General features: G+C 37.0%; 2 protein-coding genes across 9 annotated transcripts in view; both read right to left on the bottom strand.

Annotated features, from left to right (window-relative positions):
• LOC135170554 (uncharacterized) overlaps window positions 1–15,776 on the bottom strand; it is a 56,924-nt gene that overhangs the window by 5,860 nt on the left and 35,288 nt on the right. Inside the window, exons 1-2 of one of the 6 annotated variants that reach the window (XM_064136522.1) lie at window positions 4,444–4,589; window positions 4,200–4,323 (exon numbers count right to left, since the gene is read on the bottom strand). The exons of 2 other annotated variants lie outside the window; for them this stretch is intronic. The gene's annotated coding sequence lies outside the window, so the exon portion shown is untranslated. Of the gene's footprint in view, window positions 1–3,647; window positions 3,812–4,199; window positions 4,590–15,776 lie in introns of those variants that run through there. 3 more of the 6 variants (XM_064136514.1, XM_064136505.1, XM_064136496.1) reach the window with 3 other exon arrangements.
• On the bottom strand, window positions 12,816–15,384 carry LOC135159853 (beta-1,3-galactosyltransferase 5). Of its 3 annotated transcripts, XM_064115947.1 has the most exons (3): window positions 14,689–15,384; window positions 14,325–14,435; window positions 12,816–14,247 (listed from the first exon to the last, which is right to left on the bottom strand). In XM_064115947.1, exons 2-3 carry the CDS (start codon window positions 14,332–14,334, stop codon window positions 13,178–13,180), a joined length of 1,080 nt encoding a protein of 359 aa, XP_063972017.1. In that variant the 5' UTR covers window positions 14,335–14,435; window positions 14,689–15,384; the 3' UTR covers window positions 12,816–13,177. The 3 variants fall into 3 exon arrangements, with proteins under 3 accessions (XP_063972017.1, XP_063972016.1, XP_063972015.1); XM_064115946.1 differs by lacking the exon at window positions 14,325–14,435 and having other exon boundaries at window positions 12,816–14,205; XM_064115945.1 differs by lacking the exon at window positions 14,325–14,435 and having other exon boundaries at window positions 14,689–15,383.

The raw sequence follows: 15,776 nt of genomic DNA, 5'->3' as shown, positions 1-15,776 counted from the left end.
GCATCTGAGATCATTATTGTCAGCTGACTTATAGGTTTCTGTAACAGAGTGAACCTGCGGATTTACATGCATTAAATTTAAGAAGCCGCCAAAGGTAATCGAAGATTGGATAAATTGAAGCTTGAATATTTTCTATTCTGATATTGTGTAGGCGATATCTATCTGGCATTAATTATTATTCTTGAATACTATATTTCATCCCCTAACCATATACTCTGTAATTTGATTGCACCCACTCCTGTGACGGCCAGCCGCCTCCGCGTGACCTCGACTATACCGGAAATGCCAGCAAATGAGCTCTCGATCTCACTATCAAATGCATACGGAAAATTTTTAAATAAAATAATTGCAGAGGTAGTTTAATATTCTCTGTTGTTCTGCAGCGGATGCTGTTGAGTGCAACATTTGTCCTCTCAGTATCGCTTTGTCATAGAAAAGAATAAACCCTTTGCAAAGTTTTTATGTGGGAATAAATCAGATTTATGAGGGCACCATGAGGATATGATGTATACTTTTTCATCTTTCGAATTAATGGGTAATCAAGGGGCCATTCATTGCAAAGGAAAAATCTTCGTTGTGATATCGTAATGTTGTTTTTATCGAGTCGATTATTGAAATTATATTTTCTGTGGTGTCCGAAGATCGAAAATAACCATACTGAGAATGCAGAGAAATATTTGTTCAATAATAGTATTTTGTGCACAAAGGACAGAAACTAATGTTTGCCAAGCACGAGGTGCACGTGCTATTATTGAAGACGGTGGAACGGAAAAGTTGGCATTCTGTTTTCTGATGAACAAAAGAAAACTAAATATACTAGACAGCAAGTACGAGCTTTGCCTGTTGGTGTGAAAAAAAAAAACTATTGTTTATCTAAAAGCACGATGTTTCGGTAAAAGTCCTATGGGATTTTCATTTAAATAAATGACGCAATTTACACCGTGTTAAATCTAGTGATTATTCGTTGACGTTATTATTCCGTACTTGCTTCTAAGACTATTGATATTGTCAAGGAGTTTTACAGTATACCAAGGATTATTTTATAGTGAAAGCACTTATTTAGTGTGAATTTATTCCAATACTCCTACGCAACAAGTAACTTCCTACCCTAATATTTTGCGTACGTAAAATCTCGCTTTCCGCACACTGGCATGAAAAATATTATCATATTCTCATGGGAAACGTATTTATTATTTCAAGGGATTAGATACGTGGACTTTACTGCACTCGTGTCGAAAGAGTGCATTTTGTCACTGTTGCTACGTTCAGCCCGAACCGAAAAGTACATATTTGTTGACGAGTAAAAGGTTCAATGGGCCGTTGAGGGTATTGTTTGAGCATTAATATCATTTATATGACAAAAATTTCAATTATAATTAATTATTACAATCAAATCACAGGCAATGTGCCATTGAATTCTATAAATATCCAGCGTGAATTGAAAATCTTCTCACGATGTATTGTAAGAGGTATTAACATGTGCCACGCGCCTGTTTTTTCAGCTTCTGAGAAAATACTTTATACGTCTTTTTCTTTTCATTTGACCCTAAAGTTATTTGAAAGACACGGTCGTCATATTGAAGGAGACGTAAGGCTCGAGGTGAAAGAAAGCCTTCGGCCACACGTGTTTTATATGTACGATTATCGTCAGAACAGGGGTTCCATTGGTTCAAGTACTAGCCATTGTCGGATGGATTTCTTGCCCAGTCATCGGGATTATGTGGAGTTTTAGTCCGGAATCTCATCATCATATTGTATTTGTTCAGGGTATATCATTCTAGGATCAATATTCATTGTAGTGAATGGATCGAAAACTATTGTATCCAACTATTCGATCTCAGACACTCAGAATGACTCTTTTTTTTCAATCCATTCACATTTACTAAAAAAAACTCCAATATTACGGGGCATAACGCTATGAATAATGGCACCAGATAAAGGTTGTCTTATCAATAGAGCATGTTTACTCAGGGGCGTGATAAAAAAAAACCGACTTCACGATTTTTTTCCCCACTAGTCGGTAAAAAAATGAAAATAAATAATCTGACTTTTGTGGACCAGAATTGCGGACTATATATTATAGTGAATTCCAGATTTTTGATTTTTTAAATCATAACATGGAAAAATCGAGTTTGAAAGGCCTATAACTCTACTTTAGCGTATCCTTCGCGTGTTAGAAGGCCGCATTTCATTAGTTATTATCTGAGGAATTGTGTCGAATAACTAGTTAGCATTTTTTTCAATGGCTGCAGACTATTATGAAGAGTATCTATGAGAAACGACCGGACAATCTAAAGAAACGCATTTTCTATATTTATTGCTAAACATGAGGACTTCTCAACTTTCTTGAGATTTGGTATTCAATCTTGTATATAATGTTCAATGTCAAATTGGGTATAGGACAAATTATATCATTTTACTACATACAATTTCACCAAAATTCAATAAATAACGTCAGCCTGTAGATAATTCCCGGGCAGTTGTGCTCTTTTTGGTTGCAGATTCGATATCCCTTGCTCCAATTAATTGCTTATAATCATATGTCTCAATCTATGGCGAAATCAGCATATTACAATAAAATAATTACTGACATTCTAATTCCTACGATTAATGAACAATATTTCAATAATAATTGACATGGAATGCGTTCTAAAACACATCATAAAATGCGGAATTCTGGAATTTAATATTGACTGACACTAGTGTAACTACGTGCTCAGACTGTTATCAACTTTTACGTTGTTCACTAGATCATTCAGTCCGTTTGTTGTTCATTTCATCAATATAATTCCGCGTTTAGAATACCGCCATCTGGTGCTTTGAACACCCAAAATCAAAAATAGAATGGTATAATTGAGATAGAGCTTCTGCTATCCTTATTAAATAAATCAAAAGTAATAAAAAAGATTGTAATAATCTCATAAATCTACCTATTAATTCTCATCAAGTTCGTTAGAATAAATATTAGAAGTAAATACCATATTAACATAAAAAAGCAAAATGATCCTATTATTCTTTGACCTAAATCATTTTGACGATTATGATTGATCTATTCATGTCTCATAAAATGGTATTCAATAATCTCTTTTGTGGGAAATTCGCAAAGCAGTTGTACTCATGAAGACAGCCTTACTTTCTCCATTCTCTCTAGATCTCCACCATTTTAGAATTTTCACGTTTGTCTTAGAATTTTATTCATAATTTTTTTGCCCCGAGAATTGGAGAATTTAATCATCCGAACCTTCAACTTTAAAACATTTCCAAATCTCATGAATTTTCCATAACGTTTCAATGTCGGCAAATTTTTCCCGAAAACTTCAAGGCAAAAATTTGCAACAGTCTAGATTCAGGATTGAATATGTTGACTGCCACGTGCGGCCCATTCCCCCGACTATTTCTCTCTCCCTTCGAGACGATTTCTATCCTCGTTCAGTGCAGACACATACACAAAGTAGTGTACATCAGCTCTCGTGGCCCCAGCACGTTTTCACCCACTCTCACAAAACGCCTATCCTGCCAAAATGCCTGGACTGGGCTGTACTGCCAGGAGTACGGAGGGAAAGTACACGTGGCCTTTGACGAAGGGTCGTTGGCCGCGTATTGTCCCATACCCATATACCTACGTATATGCGACAATACTTTCTCACCTCTCGTAGAACACTCTCGCCCCACCTCTGTCCAATGTTTTTGATCGATTGTTCATGGGCTGATTGAAACATTCCAATAATTCTCTCCCTTATCAGGCGTGAAGTATGGAACGTTGAAGGCACTCTTTATTCATAACACCACATGCAAATCATTGTTTTGAGTGCTGTGGAGCGCGATGACAATAATTACTAGTTAAAAAATAAGGTGAACATAATTTTTGCAATAAATCAACGATAGCCCGAACAGAAATTATCGCGCGTAGTACAGAAGAAAAGGAAATAAGTGAGGAGAGAAATGTCTAGACAACAAAGGTCATTGATTTAATGATTCACCGGTCAATACCTAGACGGGGTGGGGTAAAATGGACCATTTTAAATTGGCATAATTATTGACTGGTGTCACACCAATGGAATTGGTGTATCCGTAACCTAAATTATTGGAAAACCGGTTTGAAGAATCCATTTTGCCCTCTCCACTGAGCGCAAGTGGAATTATTGAGGGGTAAATACACAGGATAATGTGATATTATTGTATTTAAATAGGAGCCTCACCCAAGGAAATATCGTTTCCGTTAAGTCCTCTGTTAATCGTTATCGTTCTCCTGTCAATCACGTGTCACCTCCGCCAAATTGCTTGTTCCGGGGGAGATATGGCAACGAGAGAACAAATTCGTCGCTATTTTACAATCCACAGTGTTAATTAAGTAATTTTTAATTACTTGGGAGGATGTCACTTAATATGCCGAGAATATTAACTTCATTTTTTTGATTGGATGTTTAAACAAATGGGAGTTACCACGTGCCTGTTGATGTTACTGAATGGATGATGTGCGACGAACTTGAATCCCTTAATGGGTCTACGGGTACGACCAACACGTCTGAACCTGCGGACCAGACTGAAACCATGAGTGATACCACGCGCGCGCACTCCGATATTCCTTGTGCTGTACTCACACCAAAGGGGAGAAGTACGAGGAGGGGAGAAAAAAAAAATAAGACGAGTGTGACGAAATCGCGCACCATTGCAGTTAACAATGATAATAATTCGAATTACAAACGTGCGGCACGTGTATCCCCACCATCATCACTATTTGAGACAACGAGAGAGGGGGAGGGGAGATTTCGAGGGTTCGAGGGGAGTGAGCGCGTGCGCTCAAAGGAAAAACCAACGGATTTTCGGATGTCTGGGATTTCATCATCTCCTTTGCGAGATAATATTTCGTTTATGGGTAGAGGAATTTTCAATGCAAATTTTTTTTTATAAAAAATGAGTCATGTCTTTACAAGTCTTCGAGCGATTAGTGGAAATCGCGGTTCTTTTACTCGACAGACGTCACTAGAGAATTAATATTTGTAGTTATGATTTTATGGTGAGAGAGACAATGGACTTCCGGATTGATTACATTCTTTAGGTACAATAATGCGAAAAATATCATTCCATAAAGAATGACAGGAAAATTTTTCAGTGGCGGAAATTGGGTGAAGAAGATAGAATTTTCATTGATCATTTTTCAACGGTTGAAGGAGAGTTCACAAGCGATTTACATTTTCAATTGTAAAATTATTTGCAGTGTCAATGGAACTCAAATGTAAAGAGATAGTAGAAGAAAATTTTGGGAAGTGTTACGGATTTTACATCCCCGAGAATTTACAGAAAATTCGTTTTTGTATGGAGGTGACGGTATTAGACTGTTAATTTTAGCAGCTTAATGATTATGCCTGATGACGAAAACGTATATTTCTTACCTAGGAAGGTAAAATGAAGGGGTTGTCCCCAGGTGCCCAAAGGGCCGAGCCAAAGGCGAGTGTGGTACACCCGATACCAAGAGAGAGAACTTCTTTAAAAATTACATGCCTGTTCCGTATTATGCCAGTCAAAACAATGTTCGGTAAAAATTATCGAACAGTTACGCACTTTTTCACTGAACGTTCCATATTTTTCCGGAAATTTCACTGAAAAAGTGCGTAACTCTTCCTTAATTTTTACCGAATATTTCTTTGACTGACAGATTACGGAACAGGTACGTAATTTTAAAAGAATTTTTTCGTCTGTGTGTTGGACAACATCTTTCATCGTAATGTGATTATCCACCTACCACGTGCGTAAAATCCCCGAAAATGTACAGTTAAATTCAGCCTCCCCCTTTCTAAAATTAAATAACAGACCCCTAAAAAACTGTCAACCCTAACGACTAATGCTAAAATACCAGCATAACAAGAACCCAATTAACATACTAACAATAATTACCATAATAATAGCTGAGTGCAATAGTGCCAGCGAGTCCGATAAGAGCTGTGCTATCAGTAATAATGCTAATCGAGCCTACAAATGAAGCCAATTGACAAATTGTCTTCAATAAACGATTTATAAACCGTACATTCTGACAAGAAAATATTCTATTTATTTTCCCAGATAGTGGAGTCACGTATAGATAATTCAAGACCTCTCAAAAATCTTTCTCAATCTTTTTTCGCCTCTTCCGTGTCTTAAAGATTTCGAAATATCTCGGTGAACGATTTTGTGCGTCAATGTCCTCACGATGACAAACGAGGCACGAAATAGTGTTTTCGGAAGTTACGGGGGATATTGTTTGGAAAGAGGTCTCCGGGATTTCCACTAAGAGCAAAAAAAAAAATAACTCATATGTGTGTGAATGGTTTAATGTATTTATAAAACGATACACGTGTCAACCACGGCACTGGTTAAAATTAATAAGCGGAACATCAGTCTGAACATGTTGATTGATCAGCTCAACTATATCCAACTTCGGATATTATAAAAGACGGTAAATGTCGGAAGGGGGGAAAAAATAGAGTGGCAATGACACGTGTTGTATGAAGGATAAACACATCGGTGAATTGCAGTGAGGCCGGTGAAACAAAATGAAGGTTACGCACATACACGAAACGACTGCAACGATTGCGTTATCTCCACTGTGCGTCAGTTGGTCATTAGTCACGTGCCTGCACCAAGTCAACATGAAAGGGTCTCTTGGATTTAAGTGTTAGTGCTATTCCATCTCTTCTCCATCTTTTTATTTGCTCCGCCAAGCCACTCACGTATGTTAACACGTGATGCGTGTGCAACTGCGTATTAATGGATGAGGAAAATTTGTTGTTCTAAATACGTTTTTAAAGGGGAAAATATGATTTCCATCTCGTCGGGGGCAAGGTGACATTCTAGTTCCGGACGATGATGTCCTAATCGCGGAATATAACAAAAAGGACGAGCGGGAGGAAAGTGAGTACTTTTCGTCCTAGGATAAACAGGAGGGAATGACTCTCCACTCAAGGGAGGGAAGTCCTCATTTTCCTTCCCCTCATTAGAGAGAAAAGTACGAACTTGCCCAGCCGATTGAAAGACACCATATTTCAATCCTTTCTGAGAAGTTACCGCAGGTCGCATGAGTACAATCGTCTTGCGTAAAATGTTTATGAAACCCGCCTAACAAGGGAAGGATCATTAAATAACGTTCTATTGAACAAATAAACCCGTCATAGCAGTTCAAATAATTTACGTCAGCGTAGAACTCAATTCTACTCTCTAATATTACGTCCACCAAGGGTTTCATCGAACCAAGATGATGAAAAAGGGTAGCTAACATTGCGAAATCATCTCATATTTATGACGGTAACGATAGGAGAGTCTGAATACAGTAAACTAAAAATTCTAATCCATTTTCGCAATGTCAAAATTCAACAGCCAATAAATTACGAGATATGATTCTTATTTAACGCATCGTGCTTCATAATGAGAGTAATTCTAAAAGGTTAACAATTAATTGAAGAAATAAATATCGATTTGGATACGAAAAGGAACTCAAACTCGTTCACGAATTACGTAAAGAAATTCATGTAGATAAATTTAATTGGATAATCGTAATTTGTCACCGAAAAATGTGACGAAAATTCGGTAAGATTTTCCCTAACATTTTCCTCCGAAACGGCGGAAAACACGTAATTTTGTTTTTATGTTTTCCTCCATGTATTCAAGACATCAATGTTCCGTTTATTTTTTTCCAAAAATAGATTTTAGAAAATAAATACGTCAGCATGCCAATCATTGATATCAGTAATGCTTGAAAACAAACTGCAGATAAGATTGTCATTGCTTCCATTTTCCTCCCCTAAAACGGTGGAATGAAAACTAGCAAGCGCAAGGTTCAACACGTGTATATATGTCTTTGACGATGAAATGTCTGTGTGGCAAAGCGAAGTCGATGCACACTGCAACGTCATGAATGACGCAATACTCGGGTTTATATATGAATGGACTATCCAAGGATGGAATCCGTATTTCACGGAGATTTCGCAATTTCTCCCCTGTGAGGTAACCCAAATGGCATGGAATTCACCCCTTACGGGACATGAACCAGATTTTATGAGAAGAAAATGCCCACTATAAACCGGGAAACTATGTGATGAACTCCCTTATCTATTTTGATGTACAGAGACCGAAGCAAAGTGTCGCTTTTATCTTCAATAATTTGAGTTTTACGATGAGGTGGACTTCATCCAAATAACGAAAATCCCTTTTTGACTGACAGGAAAAAATTAGAGTCCAGAAAAAGACTATTCAGTTTGGTTTACATATATGGATAACTGTATTGTTTAAAATTAATTTATTATAATGGAGACACCGGGCTTTTACTATCCTACCGTCTGTTGTCAAATGTAATGAGAATAAAATAGAATGTCTCCAATGATTTAAATTGTTTTTATAAAAGTAAAGGGCATCCAAAGGGAAAAGGCCCAGTTTGGGCCCATAAACCCCTATTGTTTCTTCATTTATAGATGGTAGTTGCAACGTTAAATTGAATTAAATTATCATAATGAAGATAAAGTCACTCAATCTCTCTCGCGGTCAATAAATTTAATTTCAACGTCATAATGAAGCGGATACTTCTCCGGATATAAAAAAATTCTTTCAAAATGATTCATGATCATAAGAAAATATATTTCCCAATGGAGAGTTGAAATAGTATGCGCTCAGCTTTGAATATAAGGAGTGGAGAAAAGCCAAAGAGTTAGATGATACGGGTGAGAGCTGACAAGAATTGAACTACTATGGTGGGAGATAGCGGTGATATTATACATAGGTATAGCAGAAAAGGTTGAGGGACTCGCACGTGTAAACGAGATTCTCCACTCTCGTCGTGGTTGGAGTAACTGTGAGCAGCGTCCTTCACCGTTGATACTGGTGGAGCCTACGGAGTGTTGTTTCGACCTTCCTCCGATCGTCCATTAGGTCTAGTCTCCAGCGTGGCGACGTCGATAATCCACGGAATAATTTGTCAAGTGTCTGGTATATAGAATCCTTTTATGTACATGCAGAGGAAAATTCGTGAAAAATTACCTGCCTCTTCTGTAATCAGCCAGTCACCATAATATTCGGTAAAAATTACGGAACAGTTAGGCAATTTTTTAGTGAACTTTGAGGAAAAAGGACGCAACGTTCAGTAAAAAAATGTGTAACTGTTCCGTAATTTTCCGTAAGTCCTTTGGGCCGTTCTCCGACCCTCTCTTATGTCAAATCTCATAGAAGATGACAGGGATTCGTTGTCCACTATGTGATGACTCGTGTAGAATTGTACGTCATGTGCTCCCTAAACTGAGTCAATTTTTATTGCTCTTTGCATTTGATTTTTCTTAGTAAATCCTCAGGTTTCACACAAGTCCTCCATTTCAGGTAGCGATTTGTGAAGCTATTGGAAGAACACCGGAATCCTAATTTTCTATTACTGAGTTTTTTTAATATTTCTGGAGTATGTTATTGTAGAATATGCTTAAGTTGCCCCTCTCTAACGTCAGTGGTGCAGCTTTAGAAAGGGACGTTCCTGCACTTCCCCGTCAGTGCTATCATCCAATCCCAAACGGCTGCACCGACTCCACGTGGCAGCCTCAGACGTAATCGATGTTAGTGTTCTATATACTATGAGTGACGGAGAGCCAACACGTTTTTGTTAATTCGTGAGGTGACCTATGATGGTTTCCTCACATTTTTATTCCCTTTTATTATCTTTTCATTGAACAGGGGAAATGTAAAAATGAGACAATTAATAATACTCAAGGGCATAGAATTCCTAACTTATCCTATTTCTCGGAATGAAAATTTTTTCGGATTTTCTTTGACATTGGTGCATACAGTAAAACCACACCAGAGCATAATTCCCAGTTAAAATGCGACATCATAAAAATTTGTTTAAAAGGCAAACAAAATTTATGGTCCCTTTAGTTTGTCTTCTATACGGAGAGGAATCATTGGGCGAATGAGTTTGCCAGATTCTAATTTTGTCGGTTTATCTCAGGAAAAGAGACGCTTTGTTTGTATTATGTGGGGAGACTCTTATCGGAAAATTGTGAGGCAAATATTTCTTCTCCGCTTGACTACTTTTTGTGTTGCAATGCTTTCAGATTCAGATATGAGGGGAATAAAAAAGACATTTTGTTAGAGAGAAATTTAAGATATCCGTATAGTTGGGATAGAACAGTTTATCTGAAACGAAGTACCAAGGTCGCCATTAAAGTGACTCGACCCAAAGAAAAATTTCTGTACAATTTAGCCACATTTTGCTGTTGATACGGCATCATTTTTTAGATAAAACTTTCGCTCAAAAGCCGTCCAGGTGAAGCTTAATTGGCTAAGAGAGTGAGGAAGTGTTGTCCTCCATTGGGTGAGGATCACGTTAACAGGGGGCTAGGTTGAGTCAACCCACTCTATCATTAGGCCAGCATTCGCACGTGTAGGTGACGTAATTAGTAATGCCAAAGCCTTTGAAATCAATAAATTTTAGAGACTACTTATTGAATAAAGAACAATCTGTCGAATGTTCATGAATGAAACAACTCATTTACGGTATAAATTTCAGATTACGAAATGGAAAAAGAACTTTGCAAAATTCTTCTTGGTGCCCACAATTGTTTAAATATATCGCCCACACTTTACACGTTTGCATTACCAGTCATATCATAAATCAAAGTGATTATCCAGAAGTAGTTTCTTTCGAATGATATCCAGTAAAAGATGACTTTATTATTGTTATTTTGGACGTGCATACGGACGGAAGAATTGGTAAAAATTACGAAACTCACAGTTGACTTATTGATTACGAAATCGATTCGGAAACTTCAAGGGATGGTACCGTAATTTACTCTAGGCAATTCAGAAAAAAATTACCAGAATGTTTTGGATAAACTTCAAATAAAATTCAAATAAAATGGACGCATGGTTAAAAATAAATAACTATGCTACTGTATAATGCTTAGTCTAGGTTCGAAGAACCTATTGACATGTCAATTTAAGGGTAATTAAGTCTGTTCAGAGCAGTGTAATCAGTTGACTTTTTTTTCACGATAAAAAACCGAAAAGGTAATCTCTTCTAATATTCCGCAGTCTCATAGGTCTCATAGAATTCTCGAAGCCAAATGACCAATAACCTGACATCTATCGGATATCAGTTTATTATCTACCGCTGATTCCGTGGAGATCGTTAAAAGTAGGAATGATGTCGGTAACCTTCATTCCTGTAAATGGACATTCTAAAAGTATTTGCCAAGCTATCATATTGAAATTGATTTAAATTTTCTCCTGACCTGGAATCGAGCTAGCCCCTAACAAGCCCAAAATCCCCGAAAATTATTACAAACCATTCGACTCCAAATTGAAATCCTTCAAAGTTCGATCATAAATGATAAATTATGATATTGAGCATTTACGGTCTGATATCATATTAGGTTTGCAATGACTAATTAAATGACTCAGTGACAGCCAATCAATCATCTAATGAACAATTATTTTCTGCGACGATCTTTCGCAAGCGCTGCATTTCCCACTTTTTTCTAACTCACAAATACAAGATTGTGAGTCATTAATTTCCGCGAGAGATTTACCTGATCACTACCAGTAATTGTCGTAATTACAGTGACAGAATGAAGACAACAAGAATGAAATGATGGAAAACCACTGATTCAACTTAATTAAAATCCTATGCTTAATTAAAATGCTCCACTGTTTGAATGCGGACTTTCCAAAATCATTGAATAGAATCAAGGTAACGGTTCATCAAGATGCTGAGAATTCCTCCCACAATCTCTGAAATCCATGGTCCATGGATTGCCGGATACTCTGGTGCGCAAATGGGGAGAGGGATTAAATCTTATGAGTCACAAAAGCAATGCCGACAGTAAACGATGACGACACAAGGGCAAGAGTTCAGTTTGTGCTATTCACCTCTTCAAAAATAACCGTCAAAATAGTTCTAAATATATCCAAACTTTTATCTACGGAAGTTATCAATCGAACTCATAACTCTACTGCATGAAATTAGAAAATCTAGGTGAATGCCCGGCCTTCCCATTACCGTAATATTAATCCTGCCTTTCATTGAAAGTCATGACTGTGTTGCGCACGAGAAACATATACTTCCGAGGGCCTATTACGAACAGTCGATGAATATTAAATAAATATAACTGATATCCCTGGCTCCTCGTTGTAAAACCGCATATCATACAATGGACACTTCAAGTGTTTAATAATTTGTAGTCAGACTCTAGAGGATACAATTTAAACAATGAAAGTTGCCTCGATGAATTTAATCCGGTTTTGAAGTAACTATTGTAGGACATAAATATCTCCCACTATTCAATTATGCGATACGATATTTATTTAGTTCCTAACATATACGTTTAAGTGAAAGATCCAATATAATTCTAACTGGGTTGATAATCCGATGTGGTTTACTCGAGAGACCGCTCCAGAGTATCTCTAACTCTCGGTTCATCCAGGATGAGAGATTTGACCGAAAGATAAGGCCCTTTTGTCTATTGGATTGTTCACGTGTTGGGTTCTTTAGATCATAAACGGTCGAAGTATTTGCCGTATTTCCCGGTGACGTTTGCAATGGGTCGAGCTAATGTCAAAATATTCCCTACACTATAATGGTACCCAAGGCTTTTGAACAAGATAAAAAAGCGTTATTCAAGGGACAGTAAAATATTCATTTTCATGATTTCAACATTCAATTGCCCACAAATGTTACTCCCGAGCTAGCTCAAATGTACTAATAGTCCATTTCACCACGCAAATAGTACAGCGAAAGGAGCCGACTTATGATTCAGTTGCAACAAAATTGTTTGACTTGGTTTCAGGGAGAAATAATATTGCGGGGATTTAATTTATGTAAACAAGAGGTTTTTAATTAAAATGCCTATTGAACGTGCGCCGCATAATATCCTATGCGGTACACATTCATATGCGTTACATGCTACAGAAACATCAAAGATGAATTTTGTCAAAGTTAGGAAGTAGTAATGACCCTCATAGACATTTTCTTTTAGGTTTATAAGCCTTGCTGTCTTAATTTTCTGTAAGTAAATGTACAGAGAAAAATATTCTTCGAAAATCACGTGTTTTCTCCGTAATCTGCGAGTTACAACAGTATTCAGTCAAAATTATGGACCAGTTACGCACTTTTTCACTGAACGTTCCATACTTTTCTCTTCGTATTTAAGCTCGGTAGGAGATGATTACATTACGTTAAAATGCAATTGGTGTTGGTATCAGACAACATTTTCCAAAGACGAGCTTGATCTCCAGGTTTAACTTCATGTATACTGATGACACGTTGTACATTACAAGGAGAGTAAGCGACGTTGACATTCAGAAACTCAAAGGCATGTCTTAAATTGATCTGGAGTTTGGAAGCAACCATGCCAGTAATGAAGACATCCTCCAGCTTGAAAAAATTTTCGTTCAGTGCAGTTTTGTATAATTTATTGATAACATCACTTGACAAAAGGTAGGCTGGTCCGCTCATAAAGTTAGGATACAGCCTATTTTTGTATTCATTCCGAGACACAAAATATTTGCTCTTTGGATCTCTGAATGGCCTCCACTTGTGTGCTAATTTACCGAATACAACATTCCTATCAGTCTCATGTTTTTTGACAAACGATAAGAGTTGAGGCATATTAATGAACACATCGTCATCAGTTTTCAGAATAAAGTTGGCTCTTGGACAGTATGTGTCGATCCATTCTAACATTGAAATTGTCTTGAGCGTTAAATTGAAATATGAGTCGAGGAATTGACCTCTTATCATGTCGCCGTATAACTTCTGTTCACGCTGAAGATGACTCTCCAGTTTGGGATCTCCTGTCATCCCAAGTATGAATACTACACTAACATTTGTGCGTTGTCCAAGGAGTCCCCAACTTTTTCGTATCGCAGTTCTAGCTTCTGTGTGCGATGGGGCTGACGTAATCACAATTATCAAATCCATATCTTCACCGTAGTTGGGACACTTCCCCTGGGCTGTCACAGCGTGCCCACTTTGATATATCGCACGTATTGTGTCACTCTCACTGATGACTGTAGAGTTGGTGCCGGATGTGGTGAATGATTGATAAATTGGATTATTGGAGAAGAAACTGGTAGACGCATTTGTAGAATGTTGAAGAGTCTGTGGTGCTGATGATGATGTTGGTTCCGTTCGAGAAGTGGTTACTGAATGCTGGAGAAGTTCAGATGTTGATGAAAACGTTGCCCTTGACCTTGAGCCTGAATTAGAAATGGCAGTGATGTTCATCTCCAATAAGTCCCCTAGTACAGTTTTCAAAGCGTGAAACAAGATTTCTCTGTTGTTGGAAGGGTGCAGTTACGAATTAAAGTCGCATCACCTGCTTTCATATCACAGTAAATTTTTTGTGACGCTATGTAAATTGATATTTCGCCTCAACGTGATGACAACAGGAATTAAATGATAAGCTTAGAGTAAACATTCCTTCATCCTAAGGAGCAATAGATTTACAATCACCCCCAAGATCAAAATTTCCTTTGGGGAGAAGGTAAAATGTAAGTTTCGCGGGCCCAAAACAAACACTTTATCTCATCAAAAGCTCCCCGAAAAGCAAATTTGTTAGCAGATCGTTTAAAAAAAACTTTTCCAAATGCAGATAATGATTTTTCGACTTGTGGTTTTTGTCTTTTTTCTGTCTATGAATATGAAAATAGAGTAAAAAGAAATCCTTTTGCAATGTTTACCGATGTATCGATTATCCGTCCACTTTTTTCCACTCTTGGTATGAAGTACGGCGACAGAGGAAATATAATTCATGATCGCCTGATGATACCAATATAAGGTGAGAATGAAGAATCCGAATATAAAAATTTGCAAAACGTGACGTCGAAACTTCAAAGATCGGCGCATGATGATAATAAATAAATTAATCCAGGGATATCCGAAAAATCACATACTACTCTCTAATATTATTTTTCTGCGTCACGGAAAGTTCGAATTAAACGAGTACGCACTTAAAATCAATATTCTCAAACACAGACCCCGGATGTCATGTAAAAAGGTGGATTAAATATTTTCATGATTCTTGAAATCCGCACTGAAAGAATAATTAATTCTGCTAAAAAATTCTATGTTCGATTTGAAAAGTTTTTGGTCGTGTTTAATTATTTGACTCAGAGGTCTTTTGGGTGAATAAATTCGTTGTACAGAAAATAGTGAGAACTCGCCAGTATTAACACTATTTTTTCAGCTTATAGTGTTCATTTAAATCAAATAATTGCTACTCAATAGATTATTTTTCAGCGGAGCTAATTTTTTCTCTTTGTGCACTGAAGTATACGCTACACAAGTGACTGCTCTTCACTGTACAATACTTTTTTTTTCCGCCGAAGAATAAACAAAAAACAAATGAAACAATATTATAAACTACAAGTTTGAAGCATCACGTTTCGCTGTTTTATAACGTGATTTATCGCTTGCCAGGTGTTATTATACTTCCTGATTCTTTTGCATTAGCTTTACGATTTTTTACATTTAATGGAGAACTCATTGCAGTTCAATAAAAATTTGGATTTAATTTTTTTTCCGGAAAACCCTTGCAGAATAACTAATTCTGAGATTCAATTTCTCGACAACATGTAAAGGACGCAAAGCTGAATCATAATAAAAATTGAATGAATAATGTTGTCAATATTTGGATCATTCTCCTTAAAAATGAAGAACATTTTCATTGTGAGGATGAGAAATCGCTGCCATCGGCCATAAAAAATACAACTTAAAATGTAAAAAACATTGCTCACTTTTGCAGTGTGACCTTGGGATTCTATTCCCA

Source organism: Diachasmimorpha longicaudata, chromosome 2 (assembly GCF_034640455.1).
Source record: "Diachasmimorpha longicaudata isolate KC_UGA_2023 chromosome 2, iyDiaLong2, whole genome shotgun sequence".
Lineage (NCBI taxonomy): Eukaryota > Metazoa > Arthropoda > Insecta > Hymenoptera > Braconidae > Diachasmimorpha > Diachasmimorpha longicaudata.
Note: the sequence above shows the minus strand (reverse complement) of the source record. Positions and strands in the feature narration are given on the sequence as shown.

Coding starts and splice junctions, on each gene's coding strand:
- LOC135159853 (XM_064115945.1), bottom strand. CDS start 14,854: ATGCGCCGATCTTTGAAGTTTCGACGTCACGTTTTGCAAATTTTTATA. Junction 14,248..14,688: donor GACGGATAATCGATACATCG/GTAAACATTGCA, acceptor AAACTGTACTAG/GGGACTTATTGGAGATGAAC.